The 24,235-nt window shown below is 45.6% G+C and overlaps 1 protein-coding gene across 1 annotated transcript in view; it reads left to right on the forward strand.

Moving 5' to 3' along the window:
• Positions 1-24,235, forward strand: part of LOC147103519 (ABC-type oligopeptide transporter ABCB9-like) — an 80,849-nt gene that overhangs the window by 51,093 nt on the left and 5,521 nt on the right. The window contains exons 6-9 of the mRNA XM_086011888.1: positions 13,088-13,216; positions 13,319-13,507; positions 19,508-19,681; positions 21,348-21,507. Of these exons, the coding sequence (XP_085868014.1) occupies positions 13,088-13,216; positions 13,319-13,507; positions 19,508-19,681; positions 21,348-21,507 (652 nt within the window). The remainder of the gene's footprint in view (positions 1-13,087; positions 13,217-13,318; positions 13,508-19,507; positions 19,682-21,347; positions 21,508-24,235) is intronic.

The raw sequence follows: 24,235 nt of genomic DNA on the forward strand, positions 1-24,235 counted from the left end.
CTCTCTCCCCAGCCTCTCTCTCTCTCCAGCCTCTCTCTCTCCCCCCCCAGTCTCTCTCTCTCACCCTCCAGTCTCTCTCTCCCAGTCTTGCTCGCCACCATCTCTCTCCCCTCAGTCTCTCTCTCTCTCCCCAGTCTCTCTCTCTCTCCCCAGTCTCTCTGTCTCTCCCCAGTCTCTCTCTCTCTCCCCAGTCTCTCTCTCTCCCCAGCCTCTCTCAATTCAATTCAATTCAATTCAATTCAATTTCAATTCAAATGCTTTATTGGCATGAAAGTTTACAGAGAACCATATTGCCAAAGCTTACATATCAAAAAGGTACAGTTTTCCAACATTCTGTAGGTGTCAATCGATTTGACATTTGTTGGGTACATACAATATTACTTTTAAACAATATTAATTTTAAACAGTCTTACTTTTAAACAGTCCTCAGGTTGTGACATGTTGTTACATATTTGGCCCCAAGGTATGGTCTGTCTCCTTCTCCCAGGACTAATCTCAATTTTGACAGGTCATCCAATTCCTTGAAATCTGGGGTTGTTTGGCTTAGCTTGTTGAATAATATGTTTCTTGATGTGTTGAATTTTTCGCATTTTAGGAGGAAATGCATTTCTGTTTCAACCTCGTCGGCCAGACATTGATCGCATATTCTATTCTCTCTAGGCTGCCAGGATTTCTTGTATCTGCCTTTTTCAATTTCCAGTTGGTGGTCGCTTAGTCTGTACCTGGTGAGGGTCTGTCTCTGTTTTGTGTCTCTGATGGTCGTGAGGTAGTCTGCCAGTTTATAATCTCTTTTTAGGGCCCGGTAACATTCTAATCTGCTTTGGCTTTCGGTTATTTTGTTCCAATGTTCCAGGTAGGTTTCTTTGCATTGTTTAATGATTTGGTTCACTCGGATTGGTGTTTGGACGGCTGTGTTGGTCTGGGGCTGGTCAGGGTCCGGCTGAGTCTCTCTCCCCAGTCTCTCTCTCTCCCCCCAGTCTCTCTCTCTCCCCAGTCTCTCTCTCTCCCCTCAGTCTCTCTCTCTCTCCCCAGTCTCTCTCTCTCTCCCCAGTCTCTCTCTCTCTCCCCAGTCTCTCTCTCTCCCCAGCCTCTCTCTCTCCCCCCAGTCTCTCTCTCACCCTCTCCAGTCTCTCTCTCCACCATCTCTCTCCCCTCAGTCTCTCTCCCTCTCCCCAGTCTCTCTCCCTCCCCAGTCTCTCTCTCTCCCTCTCCAGTTTCTTTCGCTCTCATTCCCCAGTCTCTTTCCACCGTCTCTCTCCACCTAGTCTCTCTCTCCACCGTCTCTCTCCCCCAGTCTCTTTCTCTCTCTCCCCAGTCTCTCCACCGTCTCTCTCCCCAGTCTCTCTCTCCCTGAGGCTCAGGCCCAGTGTGCAGGCACTCTTTATAAGCACATCACCATTCACCCCAACTCCCAGCACACTATCGGCAGCCGTTCACATTCTCAGTACCAACAGACGCCGAAACGGGTCCAGCGTGCAGGCGCCGAAGCCCATTCCTGCGGGCCTAAAGAATGAGCCTGTGGGACGCGATTGAAAAGAGCACCTGCGCGCTGGAGCCTGCACCAGTGGGACTGTGCGGCCTGCAACACCTGGTGCACGGCAGCCTCGAGGTAACTGCGCAGCCACGCAGCTTAGGGGGAACTGTGCCTCATATCCCTGCAATTTTTTCTCCTTCAAGTATCTATCCAATTCCCTTTTGAAGGCTACTATTAAATCTGTCTTACAGCCTTCTGAACTCAACATCGAGTTCAACAATTTCAGACTATAACCTCGGCCCATGTTTTTTTTTCTCTCTCACATGCAGCTGTTGATCATCCTGCCACTGCCATTTACACTTGATCTAGAGTAATCTTTTGTTTCTGAACTTGTCCCATTACCATCTCCTTTTGCCTCGCACCATCATCCCTTTTGTCTTTTAATCTCTCCTGCCTTCCATCCTATCACAGACCTTCCCCCTTTTGTTCTTTCCTCCCCTCCCCCTCTCCCTGCCCCTACACTTACTTAAAAATCTTTTCCATCCCTAACTTTTTCCAGTTCTGACGAAGGGTCATCGACCTGAAACGTTAACTCTGTTTCTCGCTCCACAGATGCTGCCTGACCTGCTGAGTATTTCCAGCATTTTCTGTTTTTATTTCAGATTTCCAGTATCTGCAGTATTTTGCTTTTGACCTTAAATCTGTGCCCTCCCGTTATCCACCCTTCAGCCATTGGAAACAGTTTCTCTCTATCTACTCTATCTAAACCCTTCATGATTTTAAACACCTCTATCAAATCTCCTCTTAACCTTCTCTGCTCAAAGGAGAACAACCCCAGCTTCTCCAGTCTATCTGTAACTGTCTGTGATCCCTCATCCCTGGAACATTCTAGTAAATCTCTTCTGCATCCTCTGTTTTGTCCTTATTTAAGATAATATTGGGAATTTATTGTTAAATAGCAAAACTTGCAGCAATTTGGGAAGCAGAGTAGAGTTGGTTAGAGTAAAAGGCCGCGATTTCCCCTACCTCAGCGGGTCCATGGCAGGTGGCGGCTCCCGGCCTCACTGCCGGCTCCAGCCCACTGTCCAAAGTGATTTTCCTGATTGAGCTTGTTAAGCCTGCCTAGCGCGTTTGCCGGCCAATTGAAGGAAGCGGGTCCGACGACGTCATTTGATGACGCGTCTTCAGCCGGTTTCCTTAAAGGGACCATGTATAAATTGATTTTGACTGTTGTGCTGTCAGTGTTCTACAGCATTGAGGTGCTGCAAACACTGACAAGCACTGCACAGAGGTGCATGGCTGCACCCAGGCTCTCCAATGACTCCTTCCATATGCTTATGGAGGGAGTCACAACACGCAGGGAGGTTCTCTTCACCTTCCAATGGGCGGAAGAGACCTCCCCAGGGGACCAACGCAGCCTGGTTGCACATTGCACAGGAGGGCACAAGCAGGGATGTGGTCAGGAGGACCAGGCTGCAGTGGCACAAACCTTTCAATGATCTCAGTATATCACAAAACGTTACTGCAAAGCCACACTCAGCCTCATCCTGCTGTGCCTCTCATCACATTCCCATCGTTCTGCCTTCCCTACCCTACTCCTGCACATCCTTACTCACACCAACTTACCTTGCACCTCCACCCATTCCTCTCTATCTACATTATCACATCCCCATCTCACTAGCCACCCCTCACACTCACCCTCATCCTAGTGCAATCATACCAACTAACATAAGAAATAGCAGCAGGAGCAGGCCATTCGGCCCCTCGAGCCTGCTCTGCCATTTAATGAGATCATGGCCTCAACTCAACTTTCCTGCCTGTTCCCCATAACCCTCGACTCCCCTGTTGCTGAAATATCTGTCTATCTCCACCTTGAAGATATTTAATGACTCAGCTTCCACAGCTCTCTGGGGTAAAGAATTCCAAAGATTCACGACCCTCTGAGAGATGAAATTCCTCCTCATCTCCGTCTTAAATAGGCGACCCCTTATTCTGAGACTTTGCCCCCTCGTTCTAGATTCCCCCACGAGGGGAAACATTCTCTCATCATCTACCCTGTCCAACCCCCTCAGTGTCTTATGTTTCAATAAGATCACCTCTCATTCTTCTAAACTCCAATGAGTATAGGCCCAGCCTGCTCAACCTTTCCTCATAAGATAACCCCTTCATAGAAACATAGAAGATAGGAGCAGGAGTAGGCCATTCGGCCCTTCGAGCCTGCTCCGCCATTCAATGAGATCATGGCTGATCATCCAAATTCAGTACCCTGTCCCTGCCTTCTCCCCATATCCCTTGATCCCTTTAGCCTCAAGAAATATATCCAACTCTTTCTTGAATATATTTAATGAACTGGCCTCCACCGCCCTCTGTGGTAGAGAATTCCACAGGTTCACCACTCTCTGGGTGAAGAAATTCCTCCTCATTTCAGTCCTAAATGGCTTACCCCTTATCCTTAGACTATGACCCCTGGTTCTGGACTCCCCGGCCATCAGAAACATCCTTTCTGCATCTAGTCTGTCCAGACCTGACAGAATTTTATAGGTTTCGATGAGACCCCCTCTCAATCTTCTAAACTCCAGTGAGTATAAGCCCAATCGACACAATCTCTCCTCGTACGTCATTCCTGCCATCCCAGGTATCAGCCTGGTGAATCTTCGCTGCACTCCCTCCATGGCAAGAACGTCCTTCTTCAGGTAAGGTGACCAAAACTGCACACAGTACTCAAGGTGCGGTCTCACCAAGGCCCTGTACAACTGCAGCAAGACATCCTTGTTCTTGTACTCGAACCCTCTTGCTACGAAGGCCAACATACCATTTGCCTTCTTAACCGCCTGCTACACCCGCATGCTTACCTTCAGCGACTGGTGCACAATAACACCCAGGTCTCTTTGCACTTCCCCTTCTCCCAATCTATTGCCATTCAAATAATAATCTGCCTTCCTGTTTTTGCCACCAAAGTGGATTACCTCACATTTATCCACATTATAGTGCATTTGCCATGTTTCTGCCCAATCACTCAACCTGTCCAAATCGTACTGGAGTTTCACGACATCCTCCTCACAGCTTACCCTCCCACCCAGGTTTGTGTCGTCTGCAAATTTGGAGATATTACATCCAATTCCCTCATCCAGATCATTAATATATATTGTGAACAGCTGGGGTCCTAGGGCCGATCCTTGCGGTACCCCACTAGTCACTGCCTGCCACTCGGAAAACGACCCGTTTATTCCAACTCTTTGCTTTCTGTCCGCCAACCAGTTCTCTATCCAAGTCAATACCTTGCCCCCAATCCCATGTGCCTTAATTTTGCACGCTAATCTCTTATGTGGGACCTTATCGAAAGCCTTCTGAAAGTCCAAATACACCGCATCCACTGGTTCTCCCTTATCTATTTTACCAGTTACATCCTCAAAAAATTCCAGTGGATTAGTCAAGCATGATTTACCTTTTGTAAATCCATGTTGACTTTGTCCGATCCTGTCACTGCTTTCCAAGTGCTCTGCTATTACATCTTTTATAATAGACTCTAGCATTTTCCCCACTACCGATGTCAGGCTTACCGGTCTATAATTCCCCGCTTTTTCTCTACCGCCTTTTTTGAATAGTGGGGTAACATTAGCTACCCTCCAATCCATGGGTACTGTTCCAGAGTCTATCGAGTTCTGGAAGATGACCAGCAATGCATCTACTATCTCTACGGCCACTTCCTTAAGTACCCTGGGATGTAGATCATCAGGCCCTGGGGATTTATCGGCCTTCAGTCCCATCAATTTTCCTAACACCATTTCCCTACAAATACTGATTTCTTTCAGTTCCTCTCTCTCATTAGACCCTATGTTCTCTGGCATCTCTGGGAGGTTATTTGTGTCCTCCTTTGTGAAGACAGAACCAAAGTATGTATTTAGTTGGTCTGCCATTTCCTTGTTTCCCATTATAAATTCCCCTGATTCTGACTGTAATGGACCTACGCTTGACTTCACCAATCTTTTTCTCTTCACATATCTATAAAAGCTTTTACAGTCAGTTTTTATGTTCCCTGCTAGCTTACTCTCATATTCTATTTTCCCTTTCTTAATTAATCCCTTTGTCCTCCTTTGTTGAATCCTAAACTGCTCCCAATCCTCAGGATTATTGCTTTTTCTAGCCAATTTATATGTCCCCTCCTTGGATCTTATGCTATCCCTAATTTCCCTTGTTAGCCACGGTTGAGTCACCTTTTTTGTTTTATTTTTATGCCAAACTGGGATGAACAAATTCTGTAGCTCATCCATGCGGTCTTTGAATGTTTGCCATTGCCTATCCACCGTCAACCCTTTGAGTGCCATTCCCCAATCAATTCTACCCAACTCGCTCCTCAGACCATCGTAGTTTCCTTTATTTAAATTGAGGACCCTTGTCTCTGAGTCAACTACTTCATTCTCCATCTTAATGAAGAATTCAATCATATTATGATCGCTCCGACCCAAGGGGCCTCGTACAACAAGATTGCTAATTAATCCTTTCTCGTTACATAATACCCAGTCTAAGATGGCCTGATCTCTGGTTGGTTCCTCGACATATTGGTCCAGGAAACCATCCCGTAAACACTCCAGGAATTCCTCCTCCACAGTATTGTTACTAATTTGGTTGGCCCAATCTATATGTAGATTAAAGTCACCCATGATGATCTCAGGAATCAACCTAGTGAACCTTCTCTGAACTGCCTCCAATGCAAGTATATCCCTCCTTAAATAAGGGGACCAAATCTGTATGCAGTACTCTAGGTGTGGTCTCACCAACGCCCTACACAGTTGTAGCAAGACCTCCCTACTTTTATACTCCAACCCCCTTGTAGTCTTTCTCCATTTAAATAATATTTTTCTTTTCTATTCTTCCTACCAAAGTGGATAACCTCACATTTTCCCACATTATACTCCATCTGCCAAATTCTTGCCCACTCACTTAACCTATCTATATCCCTTTGCAGACTGTCCTCCTCACAACTTGCTTTCCCACCTATCTTTCTGTCATCAGCATATTTGGCAACAGTACACTCGGTCTCTTCATCCAAGTCATTAATATAGATTGAAAATAGTTGAGGCCCCAAACTGATCCCTGTGGCAACCCACTAGTTACAGATTGCCATCCTGAAAATTACCCATTTATCCCGACTCTCTGTTTTCTGTTAGTTAGCCAATCCTCTATCCATGCTAATATATTACCCCCAACCCCGTGAGCTCTTATCTTATGCAGTAACCTTTTATGTGGCACCTTGTCGAATGCCTTTTGAAAATCCGAGTACACTACATCAACTGGTTCCCCTTTATCCACCCTTTAACAACACACAAGGGTAGGCACTTGGGTGTTTTATGCAATATTTATGTAAAAGTTCTGTTAATGTGTCAAACATTGAAACCTTTATTTTCAACACTTTACGTTCTTGGACAGATTTGGGTGCACCTTTGGAAGTGGCTTAAGTGAGTTGCAGTGAATGGTGAGACATAACGGTACCCTCCGCAATGGTCATGAGTGTGAAAGGAATGTCTTGGGCATTGTAGAGATGCTTTATGGTGTTGGTGTGGGGTGGTGCCAACCTGGCGCATCATGTGGCAGCCAGGGTGTACAGCATCAAGTGAAGTAAATCTGGCCATGGTGAGGCCTTCCCTGGCAGCAATGTGGTCGGGTGCTGATGCCCTGTGTCCTGTGCAGCATCAGTTGATTGCGGAGAAGGTTGGTGTTGTTGTTGGTGTGCCTGGTGCTGCTAGTGTTGGGGCTGATCATGGTGGGATTCTGAGGACCAAGGTGAAATAGCTTCAAGATGCTGATGTAATAGATGGCAGGTGAACTTGAGATGACAGAAGCGATCTGTCAATGGTGAGAGAGGTTGTTCCAATGAGGTGACACTGGATAGAGAGTTTACTCCAAACACTTGCAACCTGCATAAAGCTCAATCTGTCTTTAAAATGCAGTAAGCAACAGCTTCTGAGCTTGGAAAGTGAACAGCTGTGAGATGGGAGCTTTTATAGCACATTTGCAGCTGTCAAGTAATAAGATGATTCCATGGTCATACAACTCCCAACCTGTTTACCTGACGTGATCCCTGAGCAGCGTGGACCCAGTGGGCAACCTCGTAAAATGTAAAGGTGAGCTCAAAATACTTCTTAATGGGCTCTTAACAAGGTCATAATGACCTGAATTGTCTCCCCCGCCGCTGCGTGTCGGGTCTGTTCAGCGCTGACAGACCCAACATCTGGGAAAGGCGCTGTCAAAAGATTTTTTTCCCCACCCGACCCGCCACTGAATGCGCCCACTGAACCACTGAAAAATTCCCCCCAAAGAGTTTCTCTGCAGTACAGGCTGAGGAGCTGGAAGATCCAAAGCTGTGGCTACAGCATCACTAGTGGCTGAAGAGTGTAATGGCAGTGTGACAAGTTTATGCAGCAGTTACCATTCTAAATGTGGACACAGGAATTTATAATGGAATGCACACCGGCATAATATTCTTTAAACATATTTTAACATTTATGAGACAATTTTGTTTATTTTTATTTTGTGGCATTGCTCACACGTAGTCAGTGCCATGGCAATGGAGCAGAGCAGGAATGAAACAGGGCACGGGGAACAGGGCAGTCCTGACACAAACAGAACATGGAGCCGGTAAGCTAAGCCATTTGGCGGTTGGGGAACGGAGGCTGGGGCCAGGGAGCGGTGCGGCCAGACTGTACCTCAACTCCATTCACCCACCTTAGCTCCATATCCCATTATACCCTTACCTAGCAAAAATCTATCAATTTCAGTATTGAAAGCACCAATTGTCCCAGCATCCACAGCCTTTTGGGGGAAAGAATGATAAGCCTTGGCTTATTAAGTATTTTCCTCAGGGCACTATAGTTTCAGCAAAACCTCAGGGATTTAGACTCAACTGAATTGCCAGTGTAACCCAGCATTCTGTTTGCTCAACCTCTTTTGGGACATCTTATTCTAAGAATAAAAAACTTGGATCAATAGGTCTATGTGAAATGTTTAAAAAAACAATCCTGGGGAACATTTCCACGGGTTGCTAACGTCAGTGAAATCTTACCAATATTTATATTGAACAGTTTAAATATAGAAAGAAGGCTGCAAATGTGTAACACACTAAAGAACTATTCCCTCCATGTCATGTAACCTTGGGGATCCACACAGAAGGTGCTAAGGTTTTTTTCTTTACTTTGTATTTTTGATGAGTTATGTGCTCAAGGTGAGCAACTGGATATGTTAGTTTGGTTATTATGTTACTGGACTAGTAATCCAGAGAATGCAAGTTCAAATCCCAGCATGGCAGTGCAGTTTGAGAATTTGGATTCGGTTTTTAATAATCAGGAAATAAAAAGCTGGTGTCAGTAAAAGTGACCATGAAGCTGGCGGATTGTCATAAAAACCCAACTGGTTCACTAATGTTCTTTAGGGAAGCAAACTTGTCATCCTTACCCGGTCTAGCCTATATGTGACTCCAGTCCCACAACGACGTTGTTGACTCTCAGTTCTATCAAAAACACTACACTGCAACAGTTCAAGAAGACAGCCCACTATCCTTTTCTCAGGGCAACTAGGAATGGGCAATAAATGCCAGCCTTAGCAGCATCAGCAAATCCTCACAGAATGAATAATAAAGAAAAAGTCTCTTTTTAAATTGAGCCTCTGCCTCAATAGACACTTGTGGTAAGACATGACTGAGCCAATTTTCTTTCCTCCCTCATTCTGCCTGACATGACCTGAACCTGAATATATATAAGAACATAAGAATTAGGAGCAGGAATAGACCCATACGGCCCTTCAAGCCTGCTCCACCATTCAATAAGATCATGGCTGATCTTCGACCTCAACTCCACTTTCCCACCCGATCCCCATATCCCTCGATTCCCCTAGAGTCCAAAAATCTATCGATCTCAGCCTTGAATATACTCAACGACTGAACCGCCACAGCCCTCTGGGGTAGAGAATTCCAACAATTCACCACCCTCTGGGTGAAGAAATTCCTCCTCATCTCAGTCTTAAAAGGCCAACCCTGTAATGTATGTACCTTTAAGGGGAGAACTACTTTTTACAGCTCCTGTATACTGTAGTACCGGCAGTGACCACACCTGTATATAAACCCTGAGTAGTGATCTGTACAGTCAGTTGCAGTTTGAACCTTCATTCAGTAAACACCTGTTGATCATTCCCTGCAGTCTTTTTTGGACGACATCCTGGTCACGGGCGAAAATGACAGTGATCACCTTGCCAACCTGGAGCAGGTGCTCACTAGATTGCAGGAATATGGGCTCCGAGCTAACCGCCCCAAATGCGAGTTTTTTAGAAAACAGATCTCGTATTGTGGCCACGTTATCGATAAAGAGGGGTTACATAAGTCCCCAGAGAAGATTGAGGCAGTAGTCAAGGCTCCAGCACCGGAAAATGTGTCACAACTGAGGTCGTTCCTCGGGCTGGTAAACTACTACCATAAGTTCTTGCCAAATTTGTCTACAATACTACACCCACTGAACACCCTACTGCAAACTGGGGTGCCATGGAAGTGGAGTGACGAATGTAGACGAGCTTTCCAGAAGAGCAAAACACTAATCACATCACATCGAAAGAGGTATTGGCCCATTACAACCCGGCATTACCAATTCGGTTGGCATGTGATGCGTCACCCTACGGCATTGGGGCGGCGCTGTCGCACAAATTCTCGGACGGCTCAGAGAGGCCAATAGCCTTTGCGTCGCGATCACTAACCTCAGCCGAGCGTAACTACGCCCAGATTGACAGGGAGGCCCTCAGCCTAGTGTGGGGAGTGAAAAAGTTCAATCACTATCTGCACAGGCAGAAGTTCACCTTGCTGACTGACCACCAACCACTTGTCTCCATCTTTAATCCAAAGAAGGGCGTTCCGGTGATGACTGCGCAACGGCTACAAAGATGGTCCCTTTTTCTAGGGGCGCACCAATATGAAATCGAGTATAAGGGCACAAAACAGCATGGAAACGCTGATGGGCTATCACGCCTGCAGTGGATCCTGTCGAAATATTTCATTCGACTATAATTGAATGCTTGCCAGTAACTAACGCTGGTATAGAGAAGGAGACCTGAAATGACCCGACACTGTCTCGGGTATATGATTTGACGGTGAAGGGATGGCCAGCACATGGCGACTCACTGTTGCCAGCATTCTCATCCAGAAGAGAACAGCTGTCAGTATGCCAGGGGACCTTGATGTGTGGATCCCGAGTGGTAATTCCACCCAAGTTAAGGGAGAGAGTGCTCAATGAGCTTCACGAAGGTCATCTGGGAGGGGTGAAAATGAAAAGCCTTGCTAGGGCTTATGTGTGGTGGCCGGGGATCGATCAGCAAATCGAGGACCTGACAAAGAGCTGCTCAGGATGCCAGAAGGTCCAAAATGCACCACCACATGCCCCTCTACACCCATGGGAGTGGCCCTCATCTCCATGGCAACGGGTGCATATTGATTTTGCTGGTCCATTCATGGACTCAATGTTTTTAATAGCCATGGATGCGCACTTGAAATGGCCTGAGGTGATCAAAATGTCCTCCACCACCACGGAGAAAACTATTGCAGTCCTACGGACCATTTTTGCCAGGAACGGCTTGCCAGAGCAGATTTGCTCTGATAACGGACCACAGTTTGTGTCCGAAGAGTTTCGAAGATTTATGAAAAGGAATGGGGTAAGGCATTACACATCCGCCCCGTATCATCCAGCCACAAATGGATTGGCTGAGAGGTTCATACAAACCTTTAAGAAGGCAATAAAGGCTATGTACAATGACAACATTCCGCTGCAGCACAAGGTGGACAATTTCCTGTTCGCCTACCGGAATGCGACACATGCAGTCACCAACCAGGCCCCAGCCATGATGTTGTTTAACCGAAGGTTAAGATCTCGCCTGGATTTGCTCAGACCAAACGTACGAAGAGATGTTGAGAGTAAGCAATTCCAGCACATCCATGAGAAGCCAACAAGGAGCTTCAATGTAGGGCAACCAGTCTTGGCCCGCGACTACCGAACAGAAAAATGGCAGCCAGGAACGATATGCACACGGCAGGGCCCACTAATGTACACAGTGGACGTTGGGGAGAGCATCGTGAGACGCCATGCTGACCAGATCCTAGAGTCACAAGAACAAGTCAACCCCATGCCTCGCCCGTACGTACCTGGTGATGAACCCGACGTACAGGTAGCATCTACCCCAGAAACAGTAGCATCGGAAGCTGATGAACCAACCGACGACAGGGGACCAGAATCGCCTCCGCACCAAGAGCAAGACACTCGGGAAAGGCACTATCCAGAAAGGATCAGGAAGCCTCCCCAAAGACTGAATTTATAAATAGACTATTTTCAGCTAATGTTGCATGTTAAAAGTGTTAATTGTAATTAGTTGATATTTAATTGTTAAATGAGTGTTATGGTACTGTTAATCTAAAAGGGGAGGAATTGTAATGTATGTACCTTTAAGGGGGGAACTATTTTTTACAGCTCCTGTATACTGTAGTACCGGCAGTGACCACACCTGTATATAAACCCTGAGTAGTGATCTGTACAGTCAGTTGCAGTTTGAACCCTCATTCAGTAAACACCTGTTGATTGTTCCCTGCAGTCTTTTGTCTCATTATTCAAGGACATAACATTAAGATACACGGATCTAACAGACCCCTTATCCTGAGACTATGCCCCCTAGTTCTAGACTCTCCAGCCGGGGGAAACAACCTCTCAGCATCTACCCTGTCAATCCCCCTCAGAATCTTATATGTTTTAATGAGATCACCTCTCATTCTTCTAAACTCCAGAGAGTATAGGTCCAATCTACTCAATCTCTCCTTATAGTTCAACCCTCTCATCCCAGGGATCAATCTAGTGAACCTTCGTTGCACTGCCTCTATGTCCCATATCAGACAAGGAGACCAAAACTGTGCCCAGTACTCCAGGTGTGGTCTCACCAAGGCCCTGTACAACTGTAGTTAGACTTCCTTACTCTTATACTCCAACCCCTTGCAATAAAGGCCAACATGCCAGTTGCCTTCCTAATTGCTTGCTGTACCTGCATGCTAACTCTCTCTATTTCCTGTACAGGGACACCCCAATCTCTCTGAACACTAACATTTAATAGTTCCTCACCATTTAAAAAATATTCTGTTTTTCTATTCTTCCTACCAGTGAATAACCTCACATTTCCCTACATTATACTCCATCTGCCACCTTACTGCCCACTCACTCAGTCTACCTATATCCCTTTGCAGACTCTGTGTTCTCCTCACAGCTCACTGTCCCACCTAGCTTTGTATCATCAGCAAACTTGGATACATTGCACTTGTTATCACTTCTGCCCTTTAACCATTTCTTGATCCTTTTTCCTATTATGTGTGGCTGTTATGTGTTCCTCCCCTTTTCCTTGTTCTCTTCCTTCTTAAACACTGATCATCTGTAATATCTTTCAGTTCTGAGGAAGGGTTTATACCTGAAATGCCACCTGACTCGTCTTTTCTCGACAGATGCTGCCTGACCAGCTGGGTGTCTCCCAGAGTTTTCTGTTTCTTTTTGCATGTGGCTGTTCTGAAGTTAGAAATAGACTAATTGCTCCTCTCTTCACCCTCTCTAGTTTTTGAACCTTGTTCTACAGCTCAGCGTTGTGTGCTATGGTGGCTACCTTGTCCTGACTGACAAAATAACAACTGGTGATCTAATCTCCTTCTTCATTTATCAGCTGGTGCTCGCTGACTCTCTTCAGGTAAGTGTGCTATCCATGCAATATCATACTAAATAAAATATTGACTTCTGAAGTAATACCAGATGTTGAATTAATTAAAATGGGCATTTTTTTAAATTTCAGAACATCACCACTACATTTACAGGATTGGTTCAAGGAATTGGTGTAGCAGAAAAAATCTTTGAGTGTATCGACACTAAACCGACTTGGGAAAACATTGGAACATTCATTCCAGAAACTCTGAAGGGTGAAATCAGGTTTAGGAATGTCACTTTTGCATACCCTACTAGGCTGCAAAACCAAATTCTAAAAGTAAGTTGACCTAAATGAAGCTGAAATATTGAACTGTACATCGCTGCTGCTGAAGATAAGGGGACTAATTTTTCTGCTTGCCCCTTCACCAGCATAAGTCAGGCAGTGCGCATTTCACATGCACCTGTAGTGTATGTACTTTGAAGAAGGAACTATATTCTGCAGCCCCTGTATACTGCAGTACCAGTAGTGACCACCCCTGTATATAAGCCTGTGTAGTAACTTTGCATAGTAGTTCCAGTTTTGTCTCCACTCAGTAAACACCTGTTATAACCAACTCCTGCAGTCCGTGTCTCAATTACACACGGACGTAACACTGGCGACGAACAGATCCGAACTTACCTACAGTTCTGCACCACCTCATGGGGATCCATCCCTGAAGCGAAGTTGTTAGAGGTCGAGGCCAGAAAAAAAAAGAAAAAAAAAACAAACAGAAGAAACGGGCGTCGACCGTGGGCAACCGCCTCTGATTCATCGAATTCGAAGATTTGCAGGAGAGGCTGTCGAGAGCGGGGCTTGGTTATCCTGTCTATGGTGTTCCAGCTAATCGGGCTGGTGGCAGGTAGTACACTGATCCTTCCTGGGCTGCGGCGGGTGGCTTTTCAACGGGGCCGAGCAGCGTTGTCGGGAAGAGGAGAGAGAGAGAGAGAGGGTGGAACACACAGGGCGCGGCCGGTGCTACGAAGCCGGGCAGCGTACAGACCCGAGAAGAGGGAGGAAAGTGTCCTGTAGGGTTTGCTCTGACGACGGGAACAGTAATTAAAATAAAAGAAATTAGAAGCGCAGAAAGCCGCGAGGAGCTGCAGTTTGCCACGGGGACCGCGGAGAGCGGCGTTAGCAGCAGCGCGGGGGGGAAGTGCGCGAAGACCATAGGGCGTCGCCATCAAGGCATAAAAACGCCAGCAACAGCGCTAGCAGCAGCGGAGAAGACAGAAAGCGCGGGAGGCGCCATCTTAATCCAGCGGGGAAGAAGGCAAAGCGCGGGAGGCGCCATTTTGTTCAATCGGGGAAGAAGGCAAAGCGCGGGAGGCGCCATCTTAGATCTCCAAGATGCCGAAGACTGGCAATATCACTGCCTTCGATAATGCGATAGAAGACTGGACCACGTATGTGGAAAGAGTCGAAGTATATTGCAAGGCAAATGAAGTAGCCGATGAGAAAAAGGCATCGGTACTACTAAACTTAATGGGCGCAAGAAAGTACAGCCTATTGCGGAACCTGATCACTCCAGCCAAACCAATGACGAAGAGTTTTAACGAAATTGTTGATATCCTACAGGAACACCTAAATCCTACACCGCTGCTGATAGCAGAAAGATTTAAATTCCACAAGAGAAATCAGCATAAAGATGAGAGCAATGCTGATTACCTTACGGAACTACGCAAGCTATCAAAGCACTGCCAGTTCGGAGCAGGACTAGCAGATACCCTACGGGACAAATTTGTCTGTGGACTCCTGAGTGAAGGAACCCAGAAGAGGTTACTCTCAGAGAAAGAGCTGACGCTAGATAAGGCATTCAGCGTGGCAGTATCGTACGAAGCAGCAGCAAGGGGAGCTGCGGAAATACAGCAAAAGCCACAGGAATACGGCACCCATGAAATGACACGGGGATTTGAAAGATGTTATCGCTGCGGCAGAACAACCCATGACCAGAAGGACTGCTGGTCCAAGGACAAAATATGCAGGCAATGCGGAAAGATGGGACACATTGCACGAGTTTGCAGGTCTGGGAAGAAGACTAACGACAACAAAAAGGCTACAGGAAAGTACAAAAGATGACAGACAGTAGTTCCGAAGACCAGAAGAGCGATAGTGAATCCGGGAACAAGAGACTAAGCTGTCTCAAACTTCACAACGTAATCGCAAAAGAGGATCACCGAACTATTTGGGTCACCCTCACGATAGCAGGGTCCCAAGTCAAAATGAAATTGGATACAGGATCAGCCCTGACCGTCATGAATCGACGAGACTACGAGCGGCTATTCTCACACATACCCTTGAAAGACACATCCATTGTCTTGAAGACATATACGGGGCAGAAAGTATACCCCAGAGGGAAAATAAGGGTGCCTGTTGAATACAACGGCAAGGAAATACAGAAATTGTATCTGTACATACTGCAAGATGGTGGACCACCGTTATTGGGACGTGAATGGATCAGAAAGATAAGTTTAGACTGGCACTCCATTCAGGCACTGACTGTGGCTGGTAAAAAGGATGACGACGTCACACCTGGACGATTGTCAAAAATCTTAGCTAACGCTAAAGAGGTATTTCAACAAGAACTGGGAACTCTTAAAGGCGTAACCGCCTCGATAAAAATAGAAGAGAATGCAATTCCCAAGTTTTTCAAAGCAAGACCGGTACTGTATGCAATTTGCCCAGCCGTTGAGGCAGAGCTGGAGAATCTGGAGAATGCAGGCATGTTATCTAAGGTAGACTGGAGCGAGTGGGCGACACCCATCGTTCCTGTCATGAAGAAAATGTTAAACAATAAGTCTGAGGAGCCAAGGAAGGTTCGCATCTGTGGGGACTTCAAGGTGACGGTGAACCCAGTCCTTCACACAGTACAATATCCTCTTCCAAGGATAGAAGATATCTTTGCCTCACTATCTGGAGGGAAGCGTTTTACAAAAATTGACCTAGCACAAGCATATTTGCAGGTGGAGGTTGAAGAATCCTCTAGGAAGTATCTCACGATAAACACTCACAAAGGTCTTTACCAGTATAATCGACTGGTATTCGGAGTAGCATCAGCTCCGGCGATATGGCAAAGAGCGATGGAACAAGTCCTGCAAGGGATTCCGGGGACTCAGTGTTACTTGGACGACATCCTAGTGACAGGTGAAAATGACAGTGAACACCTTGCCAACCTAGAGCAGGTGCTCACTAGACTAAGAGAACATGGGCTACGAGCCAATCGCCCCAAGTGCGAGTTTTTTAAGAAACAGATATCGTATTGTGGCCACGTGATTGATGAAGAGGGGTTACATAAGTCCCCTGACAAAATTGAAGCGGTAGTTAAGGCTCCAGCGCCTGAAAATGTGTCGCAACTGAGGTCATTCCTCGGATTGGTGAATTACTACCATAAGTTTTTGCCGAATCTGTCCACAATTCTGCACCCACTGAACGCCCTACTACAAACTGGAGTAGCATGGAAATGGAGCGATGAATGTAAGCGGGCCTTTCAGAAGAGTAAAGACCTAATCACTTCAAGAGAAGTGTTGGCTCACTACAACCCATCACTACCGATAAGATTGGCGCATGATGCGTCTCCCTACGGCATTGGAGCGGTACTGTCACATAAATTCCTTGATAGTTCAGAGAAGCCGATAGCTTTTGCGTCACGCTCGTTAACTTCAGCCGAGCGTAACTACGCCCAGATTGACAGAGAGGCCCTCAGCCTGGTGTGGGGGGTGAAGAAGTTCAATCACTACCTGCACGGTCAGAAATTTACTCTACTAACTGATCATCAACCTCTTGTCTCCATTTTCAACCCTCAGAAGGGCATCCCGATAATGACAGCACAACGGCTACAGAGGTGGTCCCTTTTCCTAGGGGCACACCAATATGACATCGAGTACGAAGGAACTAAACAGCATGGGAATGCTGATGGATTGTCGCGCCTACCGTTGACGATGGTGGAAGAAGCACCTGCAGTGGATCCTGTGGAGATATTCCACTCGACCATAGTCGAATGTCTACCTGTGACGAATGCAAACATAGAAAAGGAAACACGAAATGACCCGACACTCTCCAGGGTCTATGATTTAACGGTGAAGGGATGGCCAGCACATGGCGAACCACTGTTGCCAGCATTCTCGCCGAGAAGAGAACAGCTGTCAGTGTGCCGAGGATCCTTGATGTGTGGATCCAGAGTAGTAATTCCACCCAAATTGAAGGATAGAGTGCTCAATGAGCTTCATGAGGGTCATCTGGGAGGGGTAAAAATGAAGAACTTAGCCAGAGCGTTTGTGTGGTGGCCGGGAATCGATAGAGAAATCGAAGAGATGACCAAGAGCTGTACAGGATGCCAGAAGGTCCAAAACGCCCCACCACAAGCCCCTCTACATCCATGGGAGTGGCCCTCATCTCCATGGCAAAGGGTGCACATTGATTTTGCTGGTCCATTTATGGACTCGATGTTTTTAATTGCGGTGGATGCACATTCAAAGTGGCCAGAGGTAATAAAAATGTCCTCAACCACCACAGAAAAAACTATCACAGTCTTACGAACCATATTCGCCAGAAATGGGCTGCCTGAACAGATTTGCTCCGACAATGGACCACAGTTTGTGTCTGAAGAGTTCCGGAGGTTCTTAAAGAACAATGGTGTTAAGCATTAAACATCCGCCCCATATCATCCAGCCACCAATGGATTGGCTGAGAGGTTCGTTCAAACATTCAAGAAGGCTATCAAGGCAATGTGTAATGAAGACATACCCCTACAACACAAGGTGGATAACTTCTTGTTTGCCTACCGGAATGCGACACATGCGGTTACCAACCAAACTCCAGCCATGATGTTCTTCAATCGAAGACTACGATGCCGCTTGGATTTGGTTAAGCCAAACATCAGAAGAGATGTGGAGAACAGGCAGTTTCAGAATATGAATGAAAGGCCGACCAGGAGTTTTAAGATAGGTCAACCAGTTTTGGCCCGGGACTACCGCACAGAGAAATGGCAGCCAGGAACGATCTGCACACGGCAAGGACCTCTAATGTATACCGTGGACGTTGGAGAGAGCATTGTAAGATGCCATGCTGACCAGATTCTAGAGTCACTGGAAAACGTCAAATCCACACCACGATCCGATACACCTGGTGATGAAACTGAAGTACCAATTGCATCTACCTCAGAATCGGTGATATTGGAAGCAGACGAACCAAACAACGACGTTGATCCCGAATCAACTTTGCCAGAAGAACCTGATACCCCAAAGAGGCGTTATCCAGACAGAATCAGGAAGCCTCCTCAAAGACTGAATTTATAATTGCTTAACTTCAGCTAATGTATATAGCAACTGTAATTGTAAATATGTTATTTAATTATTAATTGAATGTTATGTACTGTTTAGCTAAAAGGGGAGGAATTGTAGTGTATGTACTTTGAAGAAGGAACTATATTCTGCAGCCCCTGTATACTGCAGTACCAGTAGTGACCACCCCTGTATATAAGCCTGTGTAGTAACTTTGTATAATAGTTCCAGTTTTGTCTCCACTCAGTAAACACCTGTTATAACCAACTCCTGCAGTCCGTGTCTCAATTACACACGGACGTAACAGCACCCAACTTAGATTTCACTAAATCCACCTATATATCTGTCGGGTGAGCGTTAGATGGGGCTGGGAATGGTCACTCTTTCGCAGGAAGCTGTGTGCTGCTGCAGGTTAAGGGCCTGTAGCAGTGCAAATTCAGGGAGACATTTAGGCCAGCTGTCAGAAACAGTAGTCGTACGGCCTCCACCAACCCGCCCAGTTCAGCCCTGCTGCACCCAATATAATGAAACAGGCTTACCTGAAGTCCCAGCAGGTTACAGGTTGCCCTTTCACAAGTCTTCCTATCCGAAGGAGCCAGCGTAGAACAGTGTTGCCCAATACGTTAGCTACTGGCTACTGGCCACATGTGGCGAAATGTGGCCACAGTTGCATTTCTGATTAGTAAACAAAAAGTGAATAATAAATGTCGTCATTAAGCCTGTGATCGCAATCCTCATATTAACATGGTGAATGAATGTGAAATTTAACCTTTTGTGCATTTCTTGGTAAATTGGTGAGACGGAAAGCAGAGTGTGTGTGTTGATTTGTAAGTGTTTTACTTCCTTGGTTACTGAACGGTGGGGGATGTTTGTTCAGTAAATATCCACTATTTACCTGGATTGTGTGTGAGGTTTTTTCTTCTAAAATTAGTGCATGTGGCTAAAAATGGTTAACAATTTAGAGCTCTTAACTTTGTTTCTTTTTTGGTAAACAAGAATCGAATGTACGTTGTTTTTACAGAATATATCTTTCACACTATGTCCTGGTGAAGTAACAGCTCTGGTGGGTGCTTCTGGGAGCGGGAAGAGCTCTTGTGTACAGCTGATGGAGAATTTCTACAACCCACAGGCTGGTGAAATTCTACTGGATGATCGGCCAGTTCAAGAATATGATTATAAGTACCTTCACTCCCAGGTTAATGTTAGAACTTGGTTACTGAATCTTTAAAGATCCAATGTGTCATTTATTATTTTATACCAGAGCCTAGAAATTACTGTTGGTGATTTTAGCAGGCAAATGCCGGACAAGTTTACGTGGCATTTTAATGCAGACATTACCTCATTTGTTTGAATTAGGTTACTGTCTCTACTAAAATAAATCAAAGCAAATTTCCAGACAAACACCTAACCTTACATAGGCCAATGTCGCATGGTTTAGTTTCAATGTCTTCGAGAAAAAATGAGAGAACCATCAGGTTATGATTTAAAGGTGAACCTTCACAGCAGGTATAATGTGAAAAGGCAGCAGAGCTGACCAACAGCCCAGTGGAGTTTTCATTAATATCGAGTCTGTTGGCTCAGGTAGAGGTTTGATGTGTAATCTGGAAATTCGGGTCGAAAATATTTGCAGACTAATCGTATTCAGCAAGATGAGTTTTTTTTTTACTGACTTGTCTCACTTTTAAATGTCAAAAATGCACTCTGTGGGTGGGACTTTGGCGATCGGGAAGTCAAACGCCAGCTAGGAGGCCTGGTACTTCCTTAACAAATCCCCAGCAGGTGGAAAACAAGCACCTCAGGGCAGCCTGCTGGCTGCCAGAATATCGGGGGCTCGGCCATCCTCAGGGCACAAGAAAAGGTAGGACTGGGTGAAGGAGGGTGGGGCGGGATGGGACATTTGGTGTGACAGCAGCCCAGGTTGTTTCTGTGGAGCCCAGAAAAGCACTTCTGGTTCCCCTGGCTCCACAAAAATAAATGAGAACTTTCCTTCTGTGCTCCTGTTCGGCCGGACTGCCATCTGTAACTGGGTGGCCTGTGCATGGTGCTTGTCTCGCCTAGTTGAGTCCTAAAATATGTACGCCATGGGACCCTGATGTGCATATTAAAAGGGCCTCGCCTTGACTCAGGCGGGTACTCCAGCTGCCCAGCAGTTACAGCTACCGCCTCTTTTACACCTTAAAATTACCACCCCCTCCCCAGGAAGGAATGAGGCCTCAATTCGTGTATGATTGATAAGAGCATTTTCTGGTAACACAGTGATAGCATTGGTTTCACTCTGGCCGTTTCTCTATTCTCGATTAGACAGAGCAGGCATTTAACTGCATCTCAGCTTGTGTCAGTGGCATTCTTCAGTTGACCATTAGGAAGTGAGCTAGGGCCTACAGGATGACGTCGCCTCCTTAATCTTCATCCTTTGCTGTTTCCGATTGCATGTCTGAGACGTGTGGGGAAGCAGAAGCAGAAACGTAAGCCCTACCAGCACAGTGCAAGTGATACACTGCGAACTTGCACTGCCATGGAGATACTCAAACTACCTGGAGTTTGTAAACATCCAACAGTGATGAAGCTGAGATGCTGGGGAAATCAAGCAGTTGTCACTGCTGCAAAGATCATGGCAAAGTCATACCTGGTACAGTCCTCAGCACTGAAGGCTGGTTAGGTTGGTTACCAAGAGGAATTTCTGATGTGCAAGGAAAAAATGTAAAATCTCAAGTCTACATCCTAGGGATGAAAGGATATTATTTTAATCTATCGCCATTTATGTAAACCCATTTATATAACCTTCCCATTTCCCCTCAGTGTATTGTAGCTTTGTACATAATATTTTAATGAAACATGTTTTCTTTTAATTCTTCTTCAAGATTGCTATGGTTGGTCAGGAGCCGGTGTTATTTGCCCGTTCAATACAGAAAAATATCTCCTACGGCCTCCAGAAATGTTCCCTGGAATTAATAGTGCAGGCTTGTGTGACAGCTAATGCACATGAGTTTATCACTGAACAGAAAGATGGCTACAATACAGGTAAAACTCTGATTACAGGTGTTGATACCACTGCTGGAGAGAATAACTGTTATAAAGTAAAATAGTCTTGAGCTATCAAATTTGTAACAAAACCCTCACCTCTTTAAAAAAAACCCTAAGCAGCAGTCTGTGAAATATAGAGACATAATATAGAAACATAGAAGATAGGAGCAGGAGTAGGCCATTCGGCCCCTCGAGCCTGCTCCACCATTCAATGAGATCATGGCTGATCATCCAAATTCAGTACCCGGTCCCTGCCTTCTCCCCATATCCCTTGATCCCTTTAGCCTTAAGAAATATATCCAACTCCTTCTTGAATATATTTAATGAATTGGTCTCTACTGCCTTCTGTGGTAGAGAATTCCACAGGTTCACCACTCTCTGGGTGAAAAAATTCCTCCTCATTTTTGTCCTAAATTGCTTACCCCTTATCCTTAGACTGTGACCCCTGGTTCTGGACTCCCCGACCATTGGGAACATCCTTCCTGCATCTAGTCTGTCCAGTCCTGTCAGAATTTTATAAGTTTCAATGAGATCCCCTCTCATTCTTCTAAACTCCAGCGAGTACAAGCCCAGTCGACCCAATCTCTCCTCATACGTCATTCCTGCCATCCCAGGTATGGTGGAACAACAGTTATTCCATTTTTTCCACTGTGCATTTCATTCTTCGAGCAATGGCAAACCCAGACCTGCTCATCTCTTGCACACACCTATGCTTTTATGTATTTCATAGCTTTCAGGCTGAGGTTAGTATTAAAATACCTGAACTGTGCAACCCACAAATAAGCATCATATACCTTCTGCTAACATGATCCATGCATAGTGTTATTGGTGATACAGACTGTAAAGTGTCACGGTATGAGACAAGCAAAATCTGTATAAATCTTTTTAAATGTCAAGCTCATGTCTACTTTGTCACATATGCAAATTTATGTACCACGCTTGCAACTGATTGGCTCACATTTGATTCATAAAACAGCAACAAATCATAATTAAATAGGATGGGAATTAAGACGTATTAAGGAAGTATGAAAATTACCAATCAAAAAAAGAAAGACTTGCATTTCTATATCACCTTTCACGACCACCAGAGTCCCAAAGCGCTTTACAGCCAATGAAGTACTTTTTGAAGTGTAGTCACTGTTGTACTGTAGAAACACGGCACATTGTGAGAGCTTGCTGTGCAAGTCCAATTTGCGCACAGCAAGGTCCCACAAACAGCAATGTGATAATGACCAGATCATCTGTTTTTTAGTGATGTTGAGGGAAATATTGGCCAGGACACCGGGGAGAACTCCCCTGCTCTTCTTCGAAATAGTGCCACGGGATCTTTTACATTCACCTGAGAGAGCAGACGGGGCTTTGGTTTAATGTCTCATCCGAAAGTCGGGACCTTCAACAGTGCAGCGCTCCCTCAGTACTGCAGTGGAGTGTCAGGCTAGATTTTTGTGCTCAAGACTCCGGAGGGAGACTTGAACTCACAACCTTCTGATTCAGAGGCGAGTGTGCTACCCACTGAACCACGGCTGACACTGCACATTAAGAGTCAGCAATCAGTAAATTGCTACCAATAAAAGTAGCAAGGAACTAATTAAATTGAACAAAATCTTTTTTGGCAGCCATGTTTTCTCAGTAACTGGAGGACACAGTACATCAAATAAAGTAGGATAGTGTAGTTCTTGGAAATGCTTATTGAGCAGGCTTATTGTGAAGAATGACATTTTCATGAGTCACTGAAGCATTACCAGTGCTCCTGGACCTTCGGGATTAGTCACTCTTCAAAAGCAGGGGGGAGAAAGTTAGAGAAAGAAAATCCCTCTGGTAATTAAACAAAATTAGGGCTCATGGGATTGGGGTAATATACGAGCATGGATTGAGGATTGGTTAACGGACAGAAAACAGAGTAGGAATAAACGGGTCATTTTCTGGTTGGCAGGCTGTAACTAGTGGGGTACTGCAAGGATCAGTGCTTGGGCCTCAGCTATTCACAATCTATATCAATGATTTGGATGAGGGGACCAAATGTAATATATCCAAGTTTGCTGATGATACAAAGCTGGGTGGGAATGTAAGTTGTGAGGAGGATGCAAGGAGGCTTCAAGGGGATATAGACAGGCTAAGTGAGTGGACAAGAACATGGCAAATGGAATATAATGTGGAGAAATGTGAAGTTATCCACTTTGGTAGGAAAAATAGAAAAGCAGAGTATTTTTTAAATGGTGAGAGATTGGGAAATGTTGGTGTTCAGAGGGACCTGGGTGTCCTTGTACACGAATCACTGAAAGTTAACATGCAGGTACAGCGAGCAATTAGGAAAGCAAATGGTATGTTGGCCTTTATTACAAGAGGATTTGAGTATAAGAGTAAAGACGTCTTACTGCAATTATATAGGGCCCTGGTGAGACCACACCTGGAGTATTGTGTACAGTTTTGGATTCCTTACCTAAGGAAGGATATACTTGCCATAGAGGGAGTGCAACAGAGGTTCACCAGACTGGTTCCTGGGATGGGGGGGATTGTCCTATGAGGAGAGATTGAGTAGACTAGGCCTATATTCTCTAGAGTTTAGAAGAATGAGAGGTGATCTCATTGAAACATACAAAATTCTTACAGGGCTTGACAGGGTAGATGCAGGGAGGATGTTTCCCCTGGCTGGGGAGTCTAGAACCAGGGGTCACAGTCTCAGAATAAGGGGTCGGCCATTTAGGACTGAGATGAGGAGAAATTT

This window comes from Somniosus microcephalus, chromosome 19 (genome assembly GCF_052327205.1).
Source record: "Somniosus microcephalus isolate GS21.2 chromosome 19, FLI_Smic_1.0, whole genome shotgun sequence".
Classification (NCBI taxonomy): Eukaryota; Metazoa; Chordata; class Chondrichthyes; order Squaliformes; family Somniosidae; genus Somniosus; species Somniosus microcephalus.